Source organism: Chaetodon auriga, chromosome 22, assembly GCF_051107435.1.
Source record: "Chaetodon auriga isolate fChaAug3 chromosome 22, fChaAug3.hap1, whole genome shotgun sequence".
Taxonomy (NCBI): Eukaryota; Metazoa; Chordata; class Actinopteri; order Chaetodontiformes; family Chaetodontidae; genus Chaetodon; species Chaetodon auriga.
The window spans coordinates 3,111,999-3,139,299 of NC_135095.1; the positions used below are offsets into that span (position 1 = coordinate 3,111,999).

General features: G+C 43.2%; 1 protein-coding gene across 4 annotated transcripts in view; it reads left to right on the forward strand.

Annotated features, from left to right (window-relative positions):
• dennd5b (DENN/MADD domain containing 5B) overlaps positions 1–27,301 on the forward strand; it is a 73,288-nt gene that overhangs the window by 29,394 nt on the left and 16,593 nt on the right. For all 4 annotated transcript variants that reach the window (XM_076722005.1, XM_076722002.1, XM_076722003.1 and 1 more), the window contains 5 exons: positions 7,662–7,771; positions 10,590–11,286; positions 20,503–20,690; positions 24,285–24,875; positions 25,623–25,854. In XM_076722005.1, coding sequence (XP_076578120.1) covers positions 7,662–7,771; positions 10,590–11,286; positions 20,503–20,690; positions 24,285–24,875; positions 25,623–25,854 — 1,818 coding nt within the window. The remainder of the gene's footprint in view (positions 1–7,661; positions 7,772–10,589; positions 11,287–20,502; positions 20,691–24,284; positions 24,876–25,622; positions 25,855–27,301) is intronic.

Genomic DNA, 27,301 nt, shown 5'->3' on the forward strand with positions numbered 1-27,301 from the left:
CACCTCCACCTGGATTACACCCTTCAGTCCATCCATCCCTTCGGCCTTCCTCTCTCTCTCATTTCCTTTCTTTGTTGTGCAGTGTTTGGGTCAACTTTCTCTCAGCTTGTTATCCACATCAGTCGCTCTTGTTGTCCCTGGTTGTTGCAAACTATTTTTACCTTCGCTCCTCTCCTCCTCGGAACCCTGATGAAAGGAATTCATTCGCTCTATTTCCCTGCCTTCAGGTTATTGTTTGGTTTGTTTTGGAGGTTAATAAAGGTAGAGGATGGAGCCTGAAACAAAGCGAGCGTCTTCTCTTCTCTTTACTTCTCTTCTCTCGTCTCTTTCCTTTGTCTTTTCTTCCCTTCATCCCTTCCCTGTCACCTTATGTTTGTCATGGTTAAGGGCCTCAGGGGGCTTCAGTCATCTTCCTGCAGAGAGGACACAAAACCCTGGACCTCCTGGGGCACACAGCCAAGTAGTGAAATCATTATGTATGTTTGACTGTATTTGGATCTGTGTGTGTGTGTGTGTGTGTGTGTGAAAGAGAGACAAAGAAATAGACAGAGAGGTCCAGTGTATGTCTGCTCCTCTTGAATTCGTTGACAACAACTTGAGGCCATTCTGCTGCTCTTTCTACATGCTTAAATAAATCAAACAGTGCTTTATCAGGTGCTGTAAATGTCATCTCCTCTGTTACGTACAGTGGGATGTAGAGCGCACAGATGTAGATCAGAGAAGTGGAGTCAGTCAGTTGTTTTGTTCTTCTTAAATGTCACCTTTTCATTATTCGTCTGGCGTTTCCTCTCAACCTTTCATCCATTCTGAACAGTGAACGTACCTCACTAGCAAGCATTGTGTTCGTATCAAAGCATGGTATATCTTATTCCTCTGTGCCATAGAGCTCCATTGTTTTCCAAAAACTGGTAAAAACACATCAACGAGCCACAGCCTTATATCCTTGTGTTGGACCTCTGCCCCCTTGTTTTTGCTTTCCGCCTCACAATTATCCTCACTGCATCTAAATTCCCACCTATAATAATTCACAATAATAGACCAAAATGTATTCACTAAGTCACATCACTCATTCTACCTGCAGTTATTTCGATTAGTGTTAAGCTACTGCCAATGAAATGCCCCAATTCCTGCACGTTTCACATCAAAACCCGACAGAGAAGCGAAGCTGCAACCATTAGTTGATTAACTGATTAGCTGATTGTCTGAAAATTTTGATAGTCGAATAACTTAAGCTGAGTATGTAAAGACGTCAAACATTTGCTGGTTCAAGCTTGTCAAATGTGAAGATTTGAGGCTTGTGTTTGTCATACGTAATAGGAAATGGAATATCTTTTTGTTTTTAGACCAGATCACCAGATATTTCAACGGAATCATTACTTACAGCCTGACTTTTAATGTGAAACATCTGTGCAGGAAGTGTTGGATTTCATTGACAGGACCTTAAAATTGGATAAAGGCATGAAAGTGAAATAGAAAGTACATTGTTCTGTAATGACAACAACTTAGAATGATGGAATTAGTGCTGTAGAAATGTACATTTTACTGATTTTTTCAACAGATAAAAATATCCCGAATAACAGGAATGGCAGGATTTTCCCTTTCTTAGCCTCTCCCAGGCCCAGGTTTTTTTTTCCATGTGCATTGGTGTCAGCCATATTCTCACACAAATCCCTTATTGATCTGGTGACAGGGCTCACCCTGGAATGATCAATCATTAAACGTTCAAAACGATCAGACTGGCCCTCCTCCTTTATCATGCACTCTTCATCAGTAACCTTTTGACCTCCATTTAATCATAAAAAGGCCCAAACTATCTCCAGTTAACACACCAGTGCTCCCAGTTACAGAGCCCATTCACTTATCTGAAATCAATGAAGGTTTGTCTCCACCTTGTAGCTGTTGGAGATCTGGTCACTGAAAGGAAATGAAATGTGTGTAAATGAGTGGTGAGATTTGATAGCCCACAGAGAGTCAATAATTTGACCCCAGTGTCAGTGCACCATCAGCATTTCACCAGTGAAAACTTTGAGCCTTTGAGTCAGACAGTGTTTTCCCTGCTGAAGTATCCTTGAGCACTTTGTCTCTTTGTGACCTTTTAAATTGACCCAAGTAATTACCTATCAGAGTTCTGACAGGCCTCCCTGATATGTGCTACCAAAACATTTCTGGACATGACCTTCCACTGCTATGGAGACAGACATGAACCAAAACTCCAGCTCTGGTAAGAGCAAAGGTGGAGTTCACCTGTTCGTTAATGAGAAGTACTGTAATCCTGTCCACATTACAACAAACCGCATGATTTGCACCAAAGACATTGAAGTCTTGGCTCTTAGGATATGGCCATACTACCTGCCACAGGAAAAAAAAACAGGTCCTGCTGGTCCTTGTCTGCATAGCCCCATCTGCTGATACAAGTACAGCAGCCAACACAGTCTATGACCTGATGTCCCAGGCTAAGACTGAATCACCCAATGCAGTAAAGCTCATTATGATAGACTTTAATTCAAGCAGTCTATCTGGAATCCTACCATCTTATCATCAATGTGCCACATGGCAAGTGCCAAGGCACTACATCTCAGAGGTTTGGAGATGGGAGAAGGAAAAAAGGCTGGAAATTAAAAACTGGACTCCTGATGCTACTGAGTCCTTCCAGGACTGCTTTGAGTCCACTGATGGACAGCGCTGCTAACCTGGAGGAGGCAGCACACACTGTCAGAGATTACATTTGTTTCTCTGAGGAGCTTGTTATCTCTAAGAAGATGGTAAACATCATTCGAAACATTAAACCATGGATAACCCAGGAGTTAAAGTGCTTCCTCAATCAGAGGAAATGAGTATTTGTGGCAGGAGCTAGCAAAGCAAAAGGAAATACATACAGAGAAAAGACAGGATCAGACTGTACAAGGCTGCCTGCAAAGTCGAACAAAATGATAGCAGGAAGCAATGCTTCCAAACTATTACTGGCTACAAACCCAAAAAACTCAAGACTGTTGATAATATCCTTACTTTCGTGCAACAGAAAGCAGCATTGGACGGTACAGACAGTACACCAGCTGTTGGTATATTGATTTTCATGGAACATGTCGAAGCAGTGACAGAAGCAAGGTCCCAAGGGTTCACACAGAACAGCTCATCACAGTTCCAGCAACTGTTCCAGCTGTTACTGAAGAGTAGGATAATTCAAGACTTATGGAGGAAGTTTATCCCGGTACCCAAATAAAACAGGCCAAAAGAAAAGAATGACCTCTCAGTGTTTCCCACCAATTAAAGAGACTGTTGCGGCCCTCCACAGTCTCGTTTGGGCCCGCCACAGTCTCGTCCCCACCCCACCCCCCCACCCCCCCGCTTTCCACCCTCCTCCCCACCTAAAAAATAATAATAATAACCAGATCCGTCAGTCAGCCGATTACACAGCTGTAGCCTACTCTACTCTATAGCCCGCGAGCGAGAGCGCGCGCGTGAACACACACGCATGCGCCAACAGGTCGCGTTCATAGACGGTCCTACTGTCTGCTGCATTTGGCGCGATCCGGCGACACCGCATCCATACAGTCGATGATCCATACATGACAGCAGGCCGGGACGGCATTTCAAGATTGTGTGAGTGCTTGGTTTACGCTTCTGCGTCGCGGCGACGGCGTACCTACGGCGTACACCCTACGCCGTTACTGAGCATTCATAGTTCTGCGTCGAGGGAACGCGTTGCTCCGCAATTCACCTCCAAGCCGCTAGGGGGGTGTTGCTGTGTCTTTGTATGGTTTTGCGGGGCTCTTGCTGCCGCGAAGAGGAATTGTAGAGGTGGTCGTACTTGCGTACCTCCTTGATAATTCTTTCTTCGGCTTGGTCCAGTTTTTCTTGTAGCTCTCACCACAGAAACTTTGAAAATGGCGGTGTTGTTGTGCTGCTACCATAGGGCTGCGACTGAACCGAAAATTACGTTCTGAACGGACCAATCACAGTCCTCGACGTTCACGTCAGGATTTTTTGGAGGTGCGCGTCAGGCTACGGCGTAGGGTCCGCGTAGGGGTCTGCGTCGACGGCGTAGGTACGGCGTTGACGCGACGCAGAAGCGTAAACTACTAATAATAAAAGTGGCAGGTATCAAGTTCGATAACGGAGCAGTGTCGGCCATGTTGCTGATCTCATTGCACCAGTCAACTTCTAAACAGAGTCTAACTTTCCACTATCCCTGGTGCTGATTTCCCGGTAGCTAGCTACTTGTCCGCTATTTCTCCCTCTCCCGCTCCCGCTATTTCTCTCTCTCATCCCTCTGTCGTTTGTGCTCTCTCTCTACCCGTTTATAAAAATTAACATGAAATTAATTATCTAATATCTCTCGTCGGCGAGAAAGAAAAAGAAAAGAGGGATCCGACAGCACTGAGTCAGTGACTCTGCCACAGCCATCGGTGAAGAGGGGTGAGGTTATGGCTTAAAAGCTGTAGCGGAGCCGGCGGGGGGGCAGAGGGTGCGGCTGCCCCGGGCCCACGGTTATGAGGGGGCCCATCGCAAGGCTGATGCCGAAAAAACAAAAAGGGAAAGTCGGTCTCTTACTGCTGTATTTGTAAAGATATAAGTGTAAAAAAAAAAAAAAAAAAAAAAAAAACGGGGAGAAAACAGTCTGAATCAGAGCGTTTCTGAAGATTAAGAGGACATGCCACCTCTCTTGCACTCTCTCTCTCTCTCTCTCTCTCTCTCTCTGTCTCTCTCTCTCTCTCTCTTGTATGTTCTTAAGGATGATACCAACCTGTTATGTTCATATACAGCAATTTATATTACATTCAGTGGTCTCAAAATGCCCTAAAGAGATACATCAGGCTTGAAAACGTACACACACACCCAACCCCGAGGGTCAGAGACCCTCCCACCACAGTCTCCTAAAATCCTGTGGGAAACACTGCCTCTGCCCTGCAGCCCTTATGTTGGTCCCTATGAAATGCTTGGAGAAAATCATTAAGGAACTCCTCCTCTCTGATGTCTCACCCCTGCTAGTCACTTACCAAATTTGCATATTGAGCCTCACGAGGTGTCAAGGACGCGCTATTGATCGTGTAACTATGAACTGTTAGAACAAGCAGTCTTGTGAAAATCATGTTTATTGACTTCAGTCACACATTCAACACCATCCCACTTCACCTCATAGTGGAGGAGCTGGAAAATGATCAGCTCTGCTGATCAAGTGGATTAGCAGTTTACTGTAAAGTGCGCAGAAGGATGGATTTGAAGCTGTTTTTATCGTGGAGCACCAGACCTTATGAATTCCCTAATAATACAGTTGATCTGAATCTGAATCTTTTGTGCTTCTTCCTGGGCTCCCCTATATGAATCCCTCCTGTCACCACACAGCTTAGGGAAACAGTTTGAATTTTCCAGACAATTTCTCCTCAGTCTTTCCATTTTACATGTAAAGAATTTTTGGTGACGCTGTGATTCAGACCGATTTAGAATAAGCCCAGTGGCACAATAAGCTTGTACTTCTCAATCAGCAAGAGCAATAGTGTGACTGTAGCTCAATGGTGCATATCCAGAACACAGTGGAGAAAAGTAAGTGAAGCAATTATGCTGCAAGATTGGCCTCTCTTCTAGTGAGAAAGTAGATCATATAACCAGCCCTGGTGGATGGCTGTTGTGTCCTGAGCAGCTGTTGATCTGTCCTCCATTAGACACAGTTTCTGTCTTCTATGCTGCTGTGACAACTGTCTCTCTGTCTCTCACACACACACTAACCCAAGTCTTGACCCTAAAATGTAATGATTTATGTTATGGGGACTTGCATTTTGCCCTCTTAAGGAAGGTGAGTCCCCACAATGTGATTGCGTCAACAGATTTATTTCCCAGCAGTGTGAGGAGTACATGAGCACACACACACACTCAAGTCTGTTACACTGAAGTTCAACACCGCATCTTATTTAATTCAAAGCCTGGATTCTGTAAGACACATAACCCAGACACTGTGCAAATTCTTCCTCAAATCCACCAATGCTGGCAGCAGTGATGTGAGCAGAACTGTCTTTTACACAAAGAAATTATTTCAGTGACACTTTGTAAGTGAAACAGTGCTAAAGAGTGTGCTGCAGTATTTTGTTCTTGCTGAGGTTGAAGGGAATGTGTAAATCCCTCCAGACCTTCCTGCAACAAAAGCTTCATCCTGACATCCTCCACAGATACAATACACAATACTATAGAAATATAATATAGTAGGAAACCATCAAAGGAAAGCTGTTGCACATAATTTTTGCAGGGATTGTCATGACATGTGGTGAAGACATTCATGTCCTCCTTTGAATGAACTGAACTCACCTTGTTGATTCCTTGACTTTTCATTGGGAGCGATGATCAGGTCAAAATGAAATCATTGTGTTGCTTTACAGTATTTTAACCCTCACACAACCACTTCTGCAGTCATGTAATCATCTTGATGACGTGAACACAAATTGGGAATCTTCCCCACTGCTACCATCCATGATATGAACACGGCCTAAACATCACGATGTTAGCATTGTTATTGTGAGCGTGCTAGCATGTCTAGGATTGCTGTAGACTCTCAGTCCTGTTAGCCTAACTGGGGCACTGTAATTTAAGGTCAAAATTGTTTGTTGCAAGTGATGAGAGCAGACATGGGGAGTCAGGAAAAAAAGTAAACTTCAGCCATAACAATTTGTCATTTTAGCTCATGTAACGTGTCACAGTGGAATCTAGGACACTTCAAAAACCTCAACAAAAGGACTAGGTTGTCAGATTCTCTCGCTTGTCTCGCGTCCTCTGTGACGTCGTTGTTGTTGTCATCATCAACGCAGACACGGATGCTCATGTGGTTCTGTTCATACCACAGTGGGTATATGTGGATGTGAACTTAAACTTGCAGATTGGTGTCAAGCCCATTGCAGCTACTCAGTCACAGAAAGTATAATTTGATCGTCAGGGGGACACTCTGAAGTCTGTCTGTGGCCCCTCCTGTCCCATAACCTTTGCACTTCACTTGCGTCATGAAATACTGCACGCGTTATTTGGTTGAGGGAAAGACATAATGTTGTCTCTGATCCTGGGATTAGAGGTGACACATTTAGCAAAACTGGAATGATGAGGTTAAAAACGTTCCAACATCATTTACAAGACATGACATGTTTCATATGAAGATATGGGAGAACCAGACTGAAACATACATGCTACTTTAGGCTTATTAGACTTGAATTTGTGTGTGTGTGTGTATGTCCAGTGAGGTGTGTGTTGATATGGGGCATGGGGGAAACATAGAGCAGTCCAGCTGCTGACAAAGAGGAATCTCATGCATGCAGTCAGAGTGGCTGTTAGTGAAAGCTCCATCCAGAGTGACACATACTGTACATGAGGTCATCCTCTCAGTGCTGCTTTTTCTGTCCCTGTGGAAGCTACCGAGCCAGCGTCCCCGACCCCCCACAGCTTCATGCTTTCTGGTTTCTTCCATAGGTTTTCTGTGTGACCCTTACACAACATCCAGAAGCATATGCACACTTGACAGAGTTATCTCAGTTTCCCAACAGTGATAGAAACTGCATTAACATGGAGAAGCGGATGTTTAAAGCTTGTTGTTAGACATCACATGATCAACTGCTAGTCATGAAGCTGAGCTGCTGTCTTTACCGCTGCATCATTGCCTTTGTCTCTTTGTCTCCTTTTCTGTCCAGGGGAAAACTTTGAGCAGAGTCCCCTGAAGAGGACGTTCAAGTCCAAAGTTCTGGCACGCTACCCAGAGAACGTGGAGTGGAACCCCTTTGACCAGGATGCTGTCAACATGGTAGGTGGATTGTATGGTGCAATGGGGGGAAAATGAGTAGATGAGCGAGACTAAACTGGATGAACTGAGTCCAACAGTACCTGCAGCAGGGCAGGAAGAGACTAGTGGGATCATTGAGTGAAAACAGAGGACGCTGTGGATTATTTAAACTAGCAATTTGAGGAAGAGACACTACCTCTTAAGGAAGGAACCACATGTTTGAGCAGAGGCCCTGAATTAAGACACACAGTGTCTTCTCAAGGGATCCTGGGTAACGGAGCGATGATAAATCCTCTCCCATCTTGTCTGCAATTACCCAGAGCGCTTTGCATGGAGGGCTGCATTGACAACATCTTCTTATTTCCGTTTTGCTGTCTCAACTTAGACGTTTCATGTCAAGAAGTTGGATAAAAAGTGGATTAAGAGGCAAATTTAGGAAGGCAGTTTCTCACAGGGGAACGTTGCATCCCTTCTTCTTAGCCGTTTTAATGGCAGAGCTCGACTCCCACGCAAATGTTCTACCAAAACAAGTTTACCCCCACACTATTTTGCAAGGGCACCATCGCTGCATCCAGGGCTTAGCACCGTCCAAGACAAATGTGATTGATTCAAATACAAAGAAAGCATGAAGGAAAGGTCCACATTGCTGTTTTTTAGGGTTCTGCTATTATTTAGTTGTGCCAATGACTATCCATTGTTTAAACACAAAGAACCCAGAGCGATGTTTTTCTCTGATACCAGAATGATAATGCTTTCAGCCAAACCTTTCTCCAGCGCTGGCTTATGCCAAAAAACAAAGTGTGGAGATATGTCTGGCAATGTGAGACTATCAGCACGGTGACCTTGACAGTAACAACAGGAGTGAATGTTCCATGTGGATGTACAGGCTTTGTGTGTATGTGTGCGTGTCTCTGGGTGGGTGGGGGGGGCTCTGGGTGCCGCTCATGATGGAAGGTCACCACCTATTTTTTCCACCTGCCCTGGCGTCAGCACTGCTGAATAATTCACGTGTGGTTCTCGCCTTACGTCGGCATGGAAACGGGCCATTATGCAGCAGTGCGGCGTCTGAAACCTGACACCCGGATGATTGCGAGCCGTTGAGGGTGACAGTTGAGAGACATGTGTAGAAGCAGCATCATTTCTCTCTCTCTCTTTCTTTGTCTCGAGACTTCCACAGCCCCTCGTTTCCCCCTCTTCCTCCTCCTCCATTCCTCCCTCAGCCTGTCATCCAACCATCCTCTCCTCCTCTCAGGAATCCCAGCTCCTCCTCCTCCTCCTCCTGCTGCGAGGTGAGAGACGAGGAGGATGGGGGAGGTAATCCTACTTCCTGAGATAATTGTTTTCAAATACCAACAGCCCCAACCAAACGCACGCGGATGTGTGTGTGTGTTTGTGTTTGTGTGAAATCTGGAGTTTACAGCACATTGATGGCTCAGATCTCTCCACTGGATGATCTTCTTTCCCCTTTCCCCCTTAAGTTCGGCCACATCTCCACACTGAGTGCTCCTGTAAAGCTCTGTACCAGCAGATAAAGCTGACAACAACAACTTCTTCATGTTTAAGGCCTCATCAGATTTCCCGCACTGTAAACAACCAATTATATTCACCTCCTCTGCTGCTTGTCCCCATTCCTTTTTCACTTGAACAACATAAACAGGAAGACGGCTGAATGAGGTCATTTTGTACTGTGACTGCTGCATCATGGAGGTCAAATGTATATGTGTTCCTTCATCACGCCTGGACTGTCGCGTTGTTGCTTCTCACCAGTGTTGCTGAGGGATTGTGATCACTGCATCATCATGTGAGGTTCACAGCATGTTTCTCAATGCTCCGTTTAATTTAATTACTTTTCTCAGCTCGGCGGGGCTGAGAGGTGAAACACAGGAAGTGTAATTGTTTTCTAGACAGGGAAACTCAATAAAGAATGTGGTTGGAGTAATGACTAATGTCAGACACAGGCTGAGTGTAGAGGGGAGACGATCTGTCAGTGCTAATTAGTGAGACACACGACTCGTGCGTAATCCAATCAGGTTTCATGTGTGTTTTTTATTTGTTGTTTATAAAGACAAAATGAGGATAAATGGGAAAAGTGGGTAAAATGTTCCAAATTTCTGTTATTGAAGGTAAAATAAATGTAAAAACAAGCATATTAATGTAAATGTATGAGTTTTTTTTCCATGCCTGCAGACTCTGAAGCTCATACATATGTATGTGGCATGTGTTTGCAGAGCAGTGAGCACAAACACCTTGAATGCATGGTTTTGTGTGTTGGCACAGAGCGGCTCCTCTTCAGCTCTCAGCAGCCAAATAAACATAATGAGGCTAATAAGTCAGATTTATTGCAGGTTTCTGCTGACTATTGTTCACAGCTTACGGGGATTTGGCTCAGAGTTCGGCTGTGAAGGCATCACACACAAGCACACACCACCAATATGAGTCCTAGCATCATTTAAGCTTGTGAACAGTGGTTTAAAAAATGTAAATATCTTTTGTCGAGTTAGAAATCACAATATTCTTGAATCAAGTGGATTATCTTTGTACCAGTACAGTGATTAGTTTCATTCTGACCGAGCTATGACAGCACATTGGTCCTACCGATGGCCATGTCGGCTGGTTCATTTAAAAAAAAAATGGTGATCGTCCAACAGTAGCAAGCCTACATCTGGACAATCATAAAAATACACTTATCCTGATACACTGATCCTGCTGTCTGTCAAATGTCTCCAAATAATTTTCAAGATGGTGTCATCATAAAAAAAAAACTACAATTAGAACTACAGTTGACAGTTGACTTACTTGCACTGCCGATTGACTCCTGTGTCCTCTCCTCTCCCTGCAGCTCTGTATGCCTAAAGGCCTGTCGTTCAGGACGCAGGCAGACCAGCGTGATCCACAGTTCCACTCCTTCATCATCACAAAGGAGGACGGCTCTCGGACCTACGGCTTCGTCCACACCTTCTATGAGGAGGTGACCAGCCCACAGATCTGCTCTGCCATGCAGACCCTCTACCAGATGCACAATGCAGAGCACGCCTCCACCAACCCCCCATCCTCCTCTTCCTCCTCCTCCTCCTCCTCCAGCATGGACTCTCTTGCCAGCAGTTTAGACGAGGTCGACTCCCCCACCTCATCATCCACCTCATCCTCATCTCGCAGGGTGGGTGGCTATGACTCAGCACGGGACACCCTCTACGTGTCCAAGGCCTTGTGTCTGATCACGCCTATGCCCTTCATGCACGCCTGCCGCCGCTTCTTGTCGCAGCTGCACAGGGCTGTTACTGCAGCCACTGCCCCCCCGCTGCCGCTGGAGAGCTACGTTCACAACATCCTGTATGAGGTGCCGCTGCCCGCTCCGGGACGCTCGCTCAAGTTTCATGGTGTATATGAGCCGATCGTTTGCCAGAGGCCCGGGCTGGGGGAGCTGCCGCTGGCTGACTTCCCCCTCGCAGAGGCCTTCAGTCTGCTGGGAGTGGAGAACCTGGTCCAGGTGTTCACATGCACCCTGCTGGAGATGCAGATCCTCCTGTACTCGCAGGGTAAGGATGCACGTAAATAAAGTCAGGATCATTTCCAGTCAGACAGATACACACTTGCATGCCTGTCAAACATACCTATTTGACTCATCAGGGATTTGTCATTACAAAGTCATCAGTGATACACATATCTCAAATACAATAACATGTCTAGAATTTATTGCTGTGACAAAATACTCTAGATAATCTTTACAGTATCCGACTTTTAGTTCACCTGTATTAATGAAGTCCAATTTCAATTCAGAGTACTTCACATAGCTATGCTGCTGAAGAAAAACACTGATGATGAAACTAGAAGAAGGCAAAAGGAAAAGTCTTAAATTTGCCCTAAAATTACAATGTTAGAAGAAGTCTCAGATCAGGAGTCCAGAAACACAGGCCTCCTCATTCACTTCAATCACATCCCTCAGTTCAGCAGGGGGATCTGCTGAAGAGAAAAGTTAAAATCCAAACTTCTGATGGAGACAAAACATATGAGAGAATAAGAAACTCTTTCCTTCATAGCACCATTTTTCAGTGTGGTTCATGTGTGAGTAGGAGTGGGAGTACGTTCTGTTCAAACCCAGACGCAGGCTGTTCTGTTCTATGCACATCTCTGCTTTGAGGCAGGAAAAACTCTTATATAGTGTCCCATTAAAACTTTGTGGCTCAGAGACAAAGAGAAATTGAGAAAATGGTCTCGAGTGATCACGAGGAATCTCTGAAGCGCGCTAAAGCTTCAGCTACATGTGAAGCTAACAGATGCACAGTGATCAGATTTTCCTCCTTCTAGGTTTCCATTCATCCATTATTCACAGCTGCAGCGAGACAGGAGTATGTTTGCTGCTGCTTGTGCTGCTCCACATTACCCTCACACACAGAGCAAACACTTTGAACTACTCCGCAGACTGAGATCACCTTTCGTCCTACATTCCTCTGGCCTACTCTTTCTCAGTTTCACTCTGTGCCTCCTCCAGTCTGCAGCACAGTGTGGAACACTTTCGCTGCAGCTTGTTTGTTTATCTTGTATCTGCTAAAATGGGTCAGCGAATATGCTTCAGTGGCCGGTGATATAGCTGGGCAGCCCAAGTAAAGTCTGTGTGTGGGAAACACTGTAGATGGGTCTGTTGTCAGTGTGTTTGTGAGGGAGAGAGCGAACAGGCTGAACAAATCAATGTGCTGCACATTCAATTTTACCCATATTAAAGATTTAGAAAATAAAAAGTCAGTATGTGGGGGTCAGTGTTCATACCATGGCAGATCACCACAAATAAATCATGGTATTTGAAACACAGGAGAAAAATAACTTAGCCGAAATCAGAAATTACAGATGTAAGATATTCTAAGCTGTGTCCTTTGCATGAGCACATTCATCATATTTGCCCAAACAGGATTGTGATGTGGACAACGGCACAATGAATGAAAGCATGATTGTCACTTTGACAACTTTAGTTCTAAAACCCTGTACCAAAGTTGTGTTTGTAAGAATATTTATGATCATATTTAAGTAGGCTGGCTTGCTACAGGTCTTTATTTAGATTGAGAATCTCATAATTGTTTTTATATTTTACAATGTGTTTGTATTTGCATGAGTTTAGCTTTTCAAGGACAGTTGTGTTCAATGCTTTGCTGATTACTCTCTTACAGTATAGTTTTTCCTGTCATCTGCTTTCTTAAACTAGCCAATGACACAGAAAAGCAGCTGATGGATAACCTTTGTCTGTCACGTGTCTCCTGCCTCGTAGGTCATAGCACCCAGTCGAGTCTCGAGTGGATCCAGTACTCAAATTAGACAACAGCTACTAACCAGATGACAGTATGTGTAGTAACACCCACACTAACCCACACCAGCTAAAACAAGACCACCACATTCAGGCTTGATAACCACAGATAACTAAATGATAACAGTACAGTATGTGCAGGCTGGCTAGCATCTTTTGTCAGTCTGATTTCATTTGTAGAGTATACTAGTTTTCCTTTTTGTTTTGAGAAACATTTGCTCTGACCGTGAGTCAGGAGCTCCTCTGGTGTGGAAGTTCAGTGAACACACTTTGAGTCACAGTAATACTTTCATGCAGCAGTGTGTTCAATGGCAGACTGACAATAAAATGCTGTCTTTCGGTATGTATGAAGTGTCACAGACTGGCCAGGTTAGTGAACATTGGTGTTGATTGCAGTCTACTATTACTAAAGATCAATCCCTCTTCAGGAGTGTTTGTATGGTGCCTGTCGATCAACTCATCCACTCCAGGTGTGTCACTGGAGCCACAGCTTGTAGTGATACCAAATGGATTGAGGATTAGACACTGTAATCTGATTGGCTGATTCTCTTGCTCTGTATTGTGCTGCAGCGCAGTGGCTCAGCTCAGAGGGAGTGTGTTTTGTCTGTCAGTAGGCCACAGGCTGAGATTAGAAGGCAGCTTGGGGACAGACTGTGTTTTGACTAGTAGGATATACTGTACTACTGGAGCACTGCTGTTAAGAACTGCTGGGACAGGGTCACGTTTACCACTGTATCACATCACTTTTTCTGTTAAAAACACTCAGTTTGGGAACTGAAAACAGAAGTGAATTATTTTTCCTATTCTTGCTTGATATATGACTTAAGTTGCTGAAGAGTCTGAGGTCCCCATTGTTGTATTTTGCATTTCATAATGTACCCCATCCTTTCAGTGGGAGACAGGTCTGGGCTGCAGGCAGGCCAGTCCAGCTCTCTTCTGCTATGAAGCCACATTGTTGTAACTTGCAGAATATGGCTTGCTGGAATTACAATGTAAGAAGATGTCATTGCCTTGATTGCAGCATATGTTGCTCCAAAACCTGTATGTTCCTTTCAGCATTAATGGTGCTTTCACATATGTCTCATGTTTAATCTGTACGCCAACTAAAACACAGTTGAACGCAGTGACTGTGGACCAAGAACAAAGTAGGCCCTTCACTTCCATGCATTCTTCTCCCTCATCCCATCATCCTTTGATGAAAAATGGGTCTCAGTGTTTTATTCATCACTGTCTGTGTCAAAGGCGATCGCTCCTGGAGGAAACAATTAAAACCAGAACTCACTCGAGTGAAAACATCCCTGTTTCGTTCAAGTCTTCATTTGTCATCGGGAACCACCATTTGCATTCAGCCAGATCTCTGATTGCTTGACACGTCTGTCCAAGTGAGCCCTAATTTCTTTATAATGAGGGGGAAAAGCCCTGCATGAAGTGCCATTTTGCTGGAGGCAGATGATGGAAGGGAAAAGATGGAGAGCACCCCTGGATGTTAATGAGACTCTGCCTCACCATATGTTCCTACACTCCTTCTGATCAATCAGCAAGCAATTACAGCATGACAGGTAGAGGCATCATCAGACCCCCAGCCCCTCCTTGTTCTCCTCATAGACCTATTGGCTGTGACAGGTAGGGATAGGCGGGTGTCTTTGCCAATCATTGGGCACAGTAGGGGGTGGGGATGGGGCATGCAGAAATGTCATTATATGAGAATCAGTGCAGTTAATTTACATTGCCGGCAGCCGTCTCTGAGCCTGACAGCCAATCATTACACAGAGGCAACTGATACTGTACATGTGTAAATTCCAATAGAAGCTGATTTATTTAAAGGAACATTTCACTAAATTTCTCTCTCTGGACACTATTTGGCCAAAAGGACATGATAAGCACATTATCTCCAGTGAAGGGAAATCTTAATGTTACAGCATACAGTGTTTCAGTATGTAGACGACAGCATGCATCCAACATTGTGGAATAGTTCGTGTTTGGCCCTTTCCTGTTTTAAACTTGACATGACAGTGCTCTCATATGCAAAGCCAGCTCCGTAAAGAAATGGTTTTCCCAGTTTGGTATGCAGGAACTTCACTGGCTTGCTCATAGCCCTCCAACATCTTTGGGGTGAACTGGAATGCAGAATGCAAGTCAGGTTTTCACACTAAAACAGCGCAAAGGGCTACAGTGGTGGGAGCACGTTATTTCAGATACACCTGAGGCATGACACATCAGCAATTAGTTTATGTCTTGCCTAGAGGTAAACACAGAAATGTAGTATTAATGTTGCCACACAATCTACCAGGAGTGTGTGACAGCATGTATGTAACTGACCAATGCCAAACCTTTCTAGATGTCGTTGGGTTGTGTTGTGGCAAAAGTTGAAACCAAGTAGTATTTGTGCCTAAACCAAAGCAAAGGGTGGCTGTGTTGCAGTGTTAACCGCATGACTGCAAAAGTGCAGTACCCCTATTGCTGATACTCTCCTGCAGTCATATATGGTGTTTTAGAGTCATTGGCAGTCTTTCCCCATGGCTTTAGTGTCAGTGTCAAGGTTTGTTTGATTTAATCGATTTTTGTAGGTTGTTCTGGTTTGTTTTTATGTTGCCCAATTGTTGACCATGGTTTCACACAGAATGAGTCATTTCTTGGCTTCTTTCTTTCATTTTTCATGGAATAAGATGCTTCTCTAAGCCTCTTTCATTTTGATTTCTTTGTAATCTTCCCTCCAAACAGCAATTTTCTGACTCTGTTATATCATAACATTGTGAGGGCGCAGCTAAACTAAAGTCTATCATCTCTGCATTTGAAGAATGCCTTATGTCAGCTGTTTACCGCAGATAGCTAGCTTCTTCCCTTGTGAGACTGAGCTGGCCGTGTTTATCAGTCCCTGATGCACTGTTACAGTTTCACAATGACATGTCCCGTCCTGTTTTTCAGCATCCTTGAGCCCTGTCTCTGCTGGGACTTTCTGCAGCACTACACTTTGTCATATCAGATTTGTTTCTTTTTAAATGATTGCATGCTTGCTCACCAGGTGCTGGTATTTGTCATATTTCAAAGGGAGTTTCTTTGACGGTGCAGCAAATGTTGTCAAAGATGAATCAACCCCTCGGAAAGGAGCACCTCTAGCTATTTCTATGTGCAATAAAAATGACAAATTACATTGTAATTCAGCTAAGTTCAGCAAGAAAAGAAATAGACACTTGTAGACTCATTCTTCATCGTCTGCTTGTTACTCCTCGTGAGGCCTGGCTGTGTGAGCTTTGATGTGTGTCAATGTGAGGAAGGGAAAGAGGGTGAAATTTATGTCGTGTGACAGAGTATCGCACAGAGGAAGCGCTTTTTGAGACATGTCAGGTTATAACAGCAAGTGTGTTAATGAAGCCATCTGAGACCCAGAGGCTAAACTTATCCTGGCGTCATGTGAGCGGGAAGGGGAACGGCGAGGAAAGGATTTGCTGTAACATGAAAAGAGAAACAGGAGTGTTTGAGCCAGATTCTTTCACTGTTTCCCACAGAGGGCGTGTAGGAGAAATTTTCAACCTGTTCAGACTTGACAGAAAGCGAATAGATGCTTAAACATACAGTGCGGACACACACACACACACATGCACACTTACACAGGCGAGATGGCTCTGATTGGCCTATCTTCTTTTTGTGCAGTATGGATGTAAAATTCTGTGGTTCAAACAGTGAAATGGAAAGATGGACAAAAAGAGTGATAGGGATCACATCTTGAAAAAACTACAGTCGCACTAGTAGTTCTGTGAGCTTTTGTACAGAAAACTATCTTCAGTAGTGGTAAAGGGAAAAAATATCTGAGCTAAATGCTAACATCAGAATGCTAACATGCTCAGAATGACACTGCTAGCATGGTGATAGCAGGCACGGTATCATGTTAACCATGGTTATCATCATAATTTGGCATTTTAGCATGCTAATATTTGCTAATTAGTGCTAAACACAAAATACAGCTGAGGCTGATTGGAAATAATTTTTGAGGTATTTGGTCATGAACCAGAGTATTGGAAAAATTAAAATATTGAGCTGATGATGTTGCTGTTGCATTTATGCTATTAAAAGATTTTAGTCAAATACGTTCAGGAAAATGTAGGTAATGTACTTGCTGGATGGATTATGCTCACTGTCAACACTTCTGCATACTTATACAATACAGAAAACACTTCAGTTCATATTGGGGAAGGTTAGGTGTTTGGTTAAATATAAACAGTCCTTTAAGTGCTGTAAATATAACCATAACAAGACTGTTATGGTCTATGCTTGCAGCTCTGTGAGGCTTTAGTTAGCCCAATCATGCTAATATGATATAATATATTAGCTTAATGCTAGTGCCAGAATGCTAACATGCTAACATGCTTTTTAGGTGGTATAATGTTTTTTTGTTTTGCTTGTTTTTTTTTTTCTTTTTCTTTTTCTTAGATTAGCACATTAGCATGCTAATATTTGCTAATTTAAAGTAAAAAGGATAGCCAGTCTGGACCAAAGTGGTGAAACTAAGTAACTGACATTTCCAACAGTAGAGCCACACAACTAGCATGGCTCCAAAAGAAAAGAGGGGAAAGCCTTTAAGTAACATAGGTTGTTGGTACTTGAGTGCGAGGGCGAGCAACAAATCAATATTTTGCTTCGCATGTGTTAACCCCAAAATGTTCTCACTGTGTTATTTTACATGTACAGTTGTCCTCAGTCGAGTTGTAAAATCTTTGTTGGTTTCCCTTCATATATTATTCAGACTCTCAGTCAGGCCACTTTGTGCCATGTGGGAGTGAAAGTGTGTGGTTGTGTGGGTGCTGACTAGCATGTTGACACAGGACTGCACAGGTTCACTCATCTTAGTATGTGTTAGAGGAAGTTCTCATGCACTCATGGCATTAAGAGCCTTTATGTAGATTAAGTGCTTCTGTGGATGTTATGCTGAATTGACTGTTTTGGAGTTGAATTGTCAGGAGGAAGGTCAAAGGCAACAAACTCTGATGTCAAACTGCATCTGTAGCTATTACTAACCACTCTTTTAATGTAGCCTATTTAATCATTAGGTAAGATTTCAGGATACGAATGATTTGACTTGGTAGTGGGTTCATAAAGTTTCATAAATGTGAAAACCACGTTGAAATTCAGGCAACGAAAAAAGTGAAGCAGTTAAATTTGACGCACACACTCACTTTCTATTTTCCTGTCACAACTTGCCTGTTTGCCTGTCATCATGCCCGATGCTTCTAGATGGCCTGCAGACAAATGGAATACAGTCATTCATCTCTCCATCCATGAACTGAATGACTTGTTTGTTCTTTGGCCTTTTACAGGCACTGGTAATCATTGAACACAGACACGCTGCAGGTGCAAGTGCAAATATGCGTAATGGCCGTAATAAATGTACACACACGCTTTTATCGCTTCTTCAAACACATGAACGAAAAGAAAGAGTGATAGCAGTGATTTACTGGACTGTGTGTGTGTGTGTGTGTGTGTGTGTGTGTGTGTGTGTGTGTGTGTGTGTGTGTGTGTGTATTTATGAATCCAATCTTGTTAGTGTGAAGCATAAAAAGTGTTTTTCCCACTTATCAGCATCTGGATCACTAGCGCTGCTGTTCATACAAAGTCACGGGGCTTTGTATGAATTTTAGGTGTTTGTTTGAACGACATGCACACGCTAACAGACTACATTTACACTTATACGTTCTCTTCAGAGGCGAACAAGTGGCTGCTTCTCGTCAAGTTTCTCTTGTTGAATATAAATCAGTGTGGCCTGTGGCTAAGGCGCTGGAGAGGCTAATGCATTTTCAGTGAAAGTGCGTACATTCTATATAGTATGTGAACATATAGATAGGAGGACATGACATGACTGAGCTAGATGGAATAAAGGGGATTGACAAAGGGGGAGGGGGCGCATGAAGAAGAGAGCCATTGATTGGATAAATTGGTATAACTCTGGTATTTTTTATTGCTTTTTCCCCCCTTTCCTTGAGATTGTGCAGGCTTTTTCACTCTGGCCTTCATAATAATGTCTGGAAAAAAAAAACTGGTGCTGAACTCAATACTAAAGCCAGCCTGCAACCACTGGCCTTAATCTGTTTTAGAGAACAGCAGAGGCAGTGCTCTCAGACACACACTCACATGTGAAAATGCAATTGAGAAGAATCCATCAGAAAGTAATTCCTCTTGTCCTGAACCCTAACTCACTCTCAGATTCAATTTGAATCACTTGATTAAAGTCTCCCTTGCACAGCAGGATTCTCACATACGTATATGTATTTCATAAATCTCTCCCTCTACTCTGTTTGCGGGTCTATGTAGTGCATTGAAATCATACTTGCATGGTTGATGAATTCATTGAAAACACATCACTGACTTATGTTCATGTATAATGTTCCAAGACCTTAATGTGCTGTAATAATCTGAATATGGATCATTGACTCACTCTTTCTCAGCTTGAGAGAAGCTATTAAACACACATAAGTGAGCCACACTGTTCCACTATTGGCAAGTTCCTTCATTGACATATGGATTAATTCCCATTCCTATTAATTCCTATTTATTTGATCTTATTCACTTGATTTTATTGTCTTTATATTTCCCTGTGCTCATGTCCTTGTCCTTTTTTATCATTTTATCTGCCTTATCTGGTTTTATTTTTATTTTGTGAAGCACTTTGTAACATTGTTAAGAAACGTGCTATATAAATAAAGTGTGTATTAATAATAATATTAATAATTATTCATCCCTGAAAATGTTAACAAACACACTATTTGTTGGCTGAAAACAACAGTCACCAGTTGTTTTAGGAAACAGGATATAATTCATCATAGTTTCATTGTAAAAATTAAACTATATATTTGTGATGTATTTTTTAAGTTTCAACTATTCAGGAACCAACACACTTCAACAATCAGAATATACAGAATAACACTGAACTATTTTTTGTAAAAGTAGAGTGGATATTGTTAGATAATGTTTTTTTTTTGTAAAACTAATACTAATTTCTTTTTAATAAACAGAGGTCAGTGTGAACACTAAACAGGTAATTGACAAGTGACCTCTGGGAAGTGCAGTACAGAAACATCACAATACTAACACACAAAGCCTGGAATTAAAAAAAAAAAAAGTTTATCCAAGATGAAAATTTTGACCTTTGATTGTCAGGCTCATCACTGTAGAAACTACCATTAAAATGCCTCTTTGCTTTATCTGGTTTATCAGAATCAGATGAGATCAGAGTGGTGTAGCAGTCTTCTTCTGATACGTCAGAAGTATCTGTGATGTTGGATTCAAGTTCAACAGTATGACCTTTAATTAAAGAGCTCCTCCATCTGTGCACAGTAGCACAGTAATAGGGCACTGTCACTGTGTTTTATTGGATTTGTCTTCCTTCCTCCTACAAGATGAAGCCACAGGAAACAAGGAGAGCTTGTGAGTTGTCTCATATTATCGTGTATCTTACTCCTTCTCTCAGACTACCAGCGGCTGATGACAGTGGCTGAGGGGATCACCACCCTGCTGTTTCCCTTCCAGTGGCAGCACGTCTATGTTCCCATCCTGCCCGCCTCTCTCCTCCACTTCCTGGACGCTCCTGTCCCCTACCTGATGGGTCTGCAGTCCAAAGAGGGCGCCGACCGCTCCAAACTGGAGCTTCCTCAAGAGGTACACAGCCAACCTGTGCATGAGACAAAACATCCACTTTGGGAAATGTGTTTTTTAAAATTCAAACCAGTTTTTATCCACAAAGAAAATAATAAGCCAATGAATAGGGTGAGACTTCTTATGTTACTTTGGATAAAAAAATTAGAATCGTCACTTAATTAGTAATTTGTTTTTCAGCTCGCCGCACTCAGGGACATGTATGTAAATGAATACTTAGTTACAGCCGTTTTGCTTTGCTTTCTGATATAATCGCTAAAGGGACTCCAAATTTTAACCAGTGTACAAAATGAGTCAGATGAGGAGGAGTAGCTAATCTCCAAATAACAACAGAAAGCCACAAAATTGAGCTACTGTTCAAAACAAGGAGGGGAGGTAAGTTTCCTCTCTGTCTAAATAAACCTGTTACCTATAATAATACACAACCCTGAAGCCTGCTGGGTCTTTATTGTAGCTTTAGGAGGCTTTCAGAACAACCCGAAACAGATTCATATCATTTTCAGACTCATCTGACATTTTCCGTGCGCCCTTGTTCTGAGCGTATGTGGAAGCCTCTGCATTTTTTATGCTTCTACACTCATTAGTTCTGATTTTTCCTTTAATTTGCCCCCCAATTTGTGTACATGCTGTGACTGCTGTGCTGTATGTAATGTAATGTAATGTTCACATTGGAGTTTTGAACCTGGGCCTTGGGTTAATACAACTTTGAAATGAGGCTGTTACCCCTGAGCTTTCAATGGGGTTCAGGTGAGCAAGTATAAAAGGCCTTTGATATGTTTAGACATTCGGACTCTGGAATTAAGGGGTAAAACTTAAGGTGCAATGCCTGCCTTACGTTTAGATTCTGGTAAAATTTGGTGACTGTAAAACCTACGATGGAAAGTACCCCACAAGTGTGGTAAAACACAAGTACTGTAAGTGTGTGTATGTACAAGCTGCTGCACTTTGCGGTTAGTGCTCAATGCTGCTGACAGTACATTGTCCAAGGCCAAAACTGAAAACAGCACCGTACACGCAGACACACACACACACACACACACACACACACACACACACACACACACACACACACACACCGGCAGACTACCAGGCTCCTGTTCACGGAGACAGGAAATTACAAAAAACACCTTTCTGTTCTGAGCAACCTTGCACACATACACACAGACACAGACACACGCACACACACATACACACACACACACACACACACACAATAGGACAGGGAATTACCTATTGTTCGTCTACAAATTCACCTCAAGGCAAAGTGAGTCTGAAGTGGATTTTAGTCACTGCTTTCTTCTTTCTTTCTTCTTCTCCTTTTTATTTCAGCCCAAGCACTTGTCAGACAGCGAGGAGGTGAATGTGCTTTGGATTTAAACCAGTATTTAGCCCAGTGCAGGGTTGCAGTTAATGTGTGTGTGTGTGTATTCATGTGGTAAAGTGAGATAAGGCCCCAACAAAGCGGAACATCCAGGCTTGCCGGCTTCCGGCTTTGCTTACATCCCCCAACTCCCAGCGCTCGTTAATCCGGCACATTCCGTATGGATGCTAATTATCCCAGCCAGCTCTGGATGCCGCCATGGAGCACCCACGAGCCCGTCTGCCTCTCCCCCACACGGGGTGCTCCCCCCCCTACTAGGCTAGTGAATCTCCCTATGTTTCCGAATGATCCTTTGAAGTGGCAGTGCCCCAGAAATGGACTGATGATGAAAGAATGTCTCAAAGCAAAACAGGGAGGAGATGATGAGAGAGGGAAAACATGGATCTAATTGGGGAATTAATGCCAGACAAGGTTTGCCTTTTTGAACCCTGTGCTTCAGTCTTGGTCTTCTTCTTTTTAGCTGATGTCAAATGTTAACATTTGTTATTGCATTGCGGATTGCGTGGCACTACTATCATCCCTTTCCTACATTTCTCTGCTTTCTTTCCTTGTGTATGTACAAGTATTCCGAGCAGGCTTTGGGTCTAAACTAGGGCAATCTTTCTGGAGATAAAAATGTTTGTGAGATGCAGGCTTTGCATGGGTTCTTCTTCTTTTTTCTTTTTTTTTTTAAACGTCTCCCAAATCAGTGAATGGCGTCCTATCCTTGAGTGGCCTAATAAGCTGCACTTAGATCTAACTGGACACAGATGAGTTTGTATCTCTGAGACAGTCACAATAACTCAGTTCTGCATCCAAAAGCACACAGCAGGGACAGATCCAGACCTGAGAGAGCCATTTTTTTTAGTTTCCATGCCATTTGAGTGAATTGTGTTGTGTTGTGTTGTCTGTGTCTGTGTCTGTGTGTGTGTGTGTGTGTGTGTGTGTGTGTGTGTGTGTGTGTGTGTGTGTATGTGTGTGTGTGTGTGTGTGTGTGTGTGTGTGTGTGTGTGCGTGCGGGTGTTCTTTGATAGAGGAAGAAAGTATACTTTGAGCTTAACCAAACCCAGATTTGAGAGCTTTGCTGCACATGACAGTAGTCTTCTTTCTGGACGAGTTATGGTTTAACAGCAGCAAATGCATCTATGTGTGGCATCCTGATGTGTGTTCAGGCACAGCCCTGAAGTACCTGGTGCAGATATCAGATTTTCTCTGAACCCTATTGCTGTCTGTGTTCAGTATATTTAAATGTGTAGCTCTAGTTCATTACCAAGGTCCTTATTTCTGTAGTTTAACAGTGATTCATTAACTGATTACAGTCAGTAGCTGAGATCTGGGAATGCCATGATCTTGCTGAAAATAGATCCAATTGGGCAAGAAACATGAGCAGTCAGATTAGCAGACAAACTTCAATTGTCAACAACCATCTCAGTATACTACCCTACCTGCTTCAACTTTGACCTACTGTACTTACTGTGGTAGTGCTCACACAGTATTCTTGTGTAATTATAGTAGTACTGACATTGACATTTTGGATGTGATCAATTTCAATTCGATCTCCACACTACAGCTGGAGCTTCTTGTGCATGCTTTCCAGTGGGAGTGGTTTTAATTTTTTATCCATATCCGTGTCCAATAGCTTCAGTGTTCTGACAATGTAACTATTGTATAGCAATGTGTTTGGCAGCCCATATTTTGATGTTGAAGATTCCATCAGCACATGAACACACCACACACTGGGTCTGACCTCCAAGTTTCAATCTGGAGGTCCTCTGTCACTTCTATTTTGAATATAGAATTTATATCCATTTCTGTGGGTTTGAGTGGTTTAGAGCTCTAATATTATCAGAGGTTTTTCTTTAATCCCATATGAGGGTGTGATGCTAACTCCATTATGTCAGATTTAGGTTGATCCCCCACAATGTGCTATTATCAATCACACACTGACCTACATTCGCAACATTCTACATCTCCCAGCCCCCATTTTACCTCCTAAAGACCAATCTGTACTTAATATGCTTCCCAATAATACCTGTTCCAGCTCTGGACTCACCGTTCACCTGTTTCTGCTGTCAGTAGCACCCAAAGGACACTGCCATGTCTGTGATGTAGAGATTTGATTTTGTTTTTGTGGTGCCATAAATCACAGCATAATAGCAATTATAGGAATCATTGTCTATTCCTCAGTGATATTATTGTAATATAATATAGATATAATATATCTTTCTCTGTTGCAGGCCAACCTGTGTTTTGTGGACATTGATAACCACTACATCGAGCTTCCAGAAGACTTTCCCCACTTCCCCAACAAGACAGAGTTCATCCAGGAGCTTAGCGAGGTGCTGCTTAGCTATGGCATTTCTGCCAACACAGGGGCCCCACCACGGACCCGCACCAGTCCCGGCAGCACTCCTGGCAGCACCCCCTCCACCCCTGGTAGGGAGCGTAAGACTGTTGCTCTCCGGCAGCTAGAAGACGACGGGCGTAACGGCAACCTGGCAGGGGAGGAGCTGGCTGTGCTGGAGCTGCTGCAGGGAAACGCCACCCTGGAGAGACTGCAGGCGCTGACCAAGCGCACTGGGGTAACGGTGGCCCGCGTGGACGCCCTGAGGGCCGGAGTCAAAGCTCAGAGTACTGATGGGCAAGGGGAACGGACAGCAGCTGAAGAGGAGGAGCTAAAGAACGCCAAGCTGAACGTCCAGCTGAGGGAGGTGTTCGCCAGCCGATTCACCACCATGTTTGCAGACTACGAAGCCTTTGTCATCCAGAGTGCCCCTGACCTGGAGTCCTGGCTGACCAACAGGGAGCAGATGCACAACTTTGACAAGGTGACTAATCAAGCACAAACATACTGAGTTCTTTCTAGAATAGTATTTTTTTTTTTTTTTTCCTTTTGGGTCCATTTTAGTCCAAAGAGAGGTTCCATTCAAAGACACACTGTGGCCATGCTGAGCAAAAAGGGACACCTGGGACTTGGTCGTCTGAATTGAGCTATGAGGTTGAAATTGGATTGAGTGGGTGGGTGCATACAACACTGGAAACAAATTCAGTTTGACATTTTTTGTGCTGTGTGATGAATTATGACCTGCATTCAGAGCAGTGTCAGGGCTGTCAGTGACAGTGTTTGCATTCAACATGCAGCATGTTTCTTGTGTGAATTTTGAAAATGTCAGCTACTGCAAATGATTGAAATTAGGTCTGTTGCTGTGAATAGATGAAAATTTGTAGTGTATATATTCAGTTATGTAATTCAGTATGTAACACTTATTTGCATCAGTTTAAGTGAAACCACAGTTATTTGGGGCGGGCCATTATTTCTAAAGACAAACTTCCGATATCTGCTTCATAGTAAAAGTTGCCCAGCAGTTCAGTCAACATAATCATTTCTTCTCTCTGAAAGACATTTATAGTGAAGTAGCAGAAAATGTTGATCAGGTGATGACAATGATTGAATCAATGCTTGCTGGTTTTTTCTATGTTGTCTGTAGTTAAACTGAACAGGCTGCCCCTCTGACTAATTTTAGAAAACTGACAGCAAATATATTTCTTTGCCTTCACGCTCATGTTTGCTCCAGGCCTCGTTCTTGTCCGACCAGCCAGAGCCCTACCTGCCCTTCCTCTCCCACTTCATTGAGACACAGATGTTCGCCACCTTCATTGACAACAAGATCATGTCCCAGTGGGAGGAGAAGGAGCTGCAGCTCCGCGTCTTTGACGCTCGCATTGATAAAGCTCGCCTCTACAACGTCCGCGCTCCCAGCCTCCGATCTTCCAGCTACCAGAGGTGCTCCATCCTCAAGGAGTCTGGTAAGCTCAGGAGGAGGAGGTGTGAGTGGTCAGACATGTTCAAGTGTGTATTTCTTCACAGAAAACATGATTAAAATTGCAACAGAAGTAGTTGAAGAGGCTTATCCACATCAGACAAGTTGTGGTTTTAATTGGCAGCAGAAAAGGAGCTCGTTGATCAGCATGTTGTACGTGTCTGTCCGTCCTTCAAAGCATACCAGTCTTCCATTAACCGAGGTCGAACAGGATTGCACTGCACCACGCAATTTAAAAACACACAGACACTCTGCTTCCATCTCCCCGCCTTTTCTTCCATTTCTCCTTTCCCTCTTGTCTCTCATTTATCGTCTGGAAGCAGCTCAGCTCTCCCCAGTGAGCAGAAAACCCCACTTCTCATTTTTCTACATCACAACACTGCAAACACTCCATCACTCTCTCTCACAAGAGCACAAGTACACACTCTGTAAGATTTTTTTTTTGTTTTTTCTTATTTTCTCAATGAGTGCTGCTTTGCTGTGCCTTTGTTAAGCCTTTAATTGGTGGTGAATGTGCAGTGTAAGGCAGGAGGTCAGACTCAGGAACTGACTCACACTGGAGGCCAACAGGGAATCTGTGAGGCTGCATGGCTGTTTGGAGTTTACTGATGTTCATAAAACTGTAAAAACATGTGATGCTGATTTGTTTTCATTCTGAGAGTGAGCTGAGAATATTGATTTCAAAGTCATAACCAAGGCCAAGTTTAATAAACTTGTTCATAAGAAACTGGACCCAGGCAGATAGTTAATAGTGGGTTTTCCTGGGTAGAGCTTTTTTTTTTTTCTCTGAAACAGCTGCCTGTTGCAGGTGGATATGAGGTTGATTAGAGCGGTGAGAGGGTAAATTTGGGTTGGTAAAACCCAAACAGTGAGCCAAAAGCGAACTGCAAAGGTGGTGTAGCTTTTCTGAGTTGATCGCATCTTTCACATTAGACGCTTTTTCCATTGTTAGTACAGAAATATTGATTAGCATCACTTTAACCCACAGACATGAGAATGATACTGAGCTTTTCATGTCACACTTGGCAAGAGAGCAAATAAGTAACATTTTCAGAATGTTGAACAGTTTCTTTAACTACATACACTGTTACAAGATACACTGTATGTGCTTTGTATTTCCAATGTGAATTACTGTCCGTCTGAAATATTGCAGTGTTGACTGTAGCAACAGGGGTCAAATTGACCATCAAGCCTAATGAACACAAAACAGCAGAATATGATATTATGGAATGTTACAAATACATACTGAAGCTTTATTATTACTGAAGCTTTGGTATTTCAGAGAGATGTGATGATGGTTTAGACTCTAAACCATCATCACATCTCTCTTGGTCTAAACTTTAGACCAACAGCTGTTAGCTCTGCATGACGAAACAGACAGTGATTGTATCGACGTCCAGTTTGGCGTCTTTTCAATAAGAACAATCAGAATT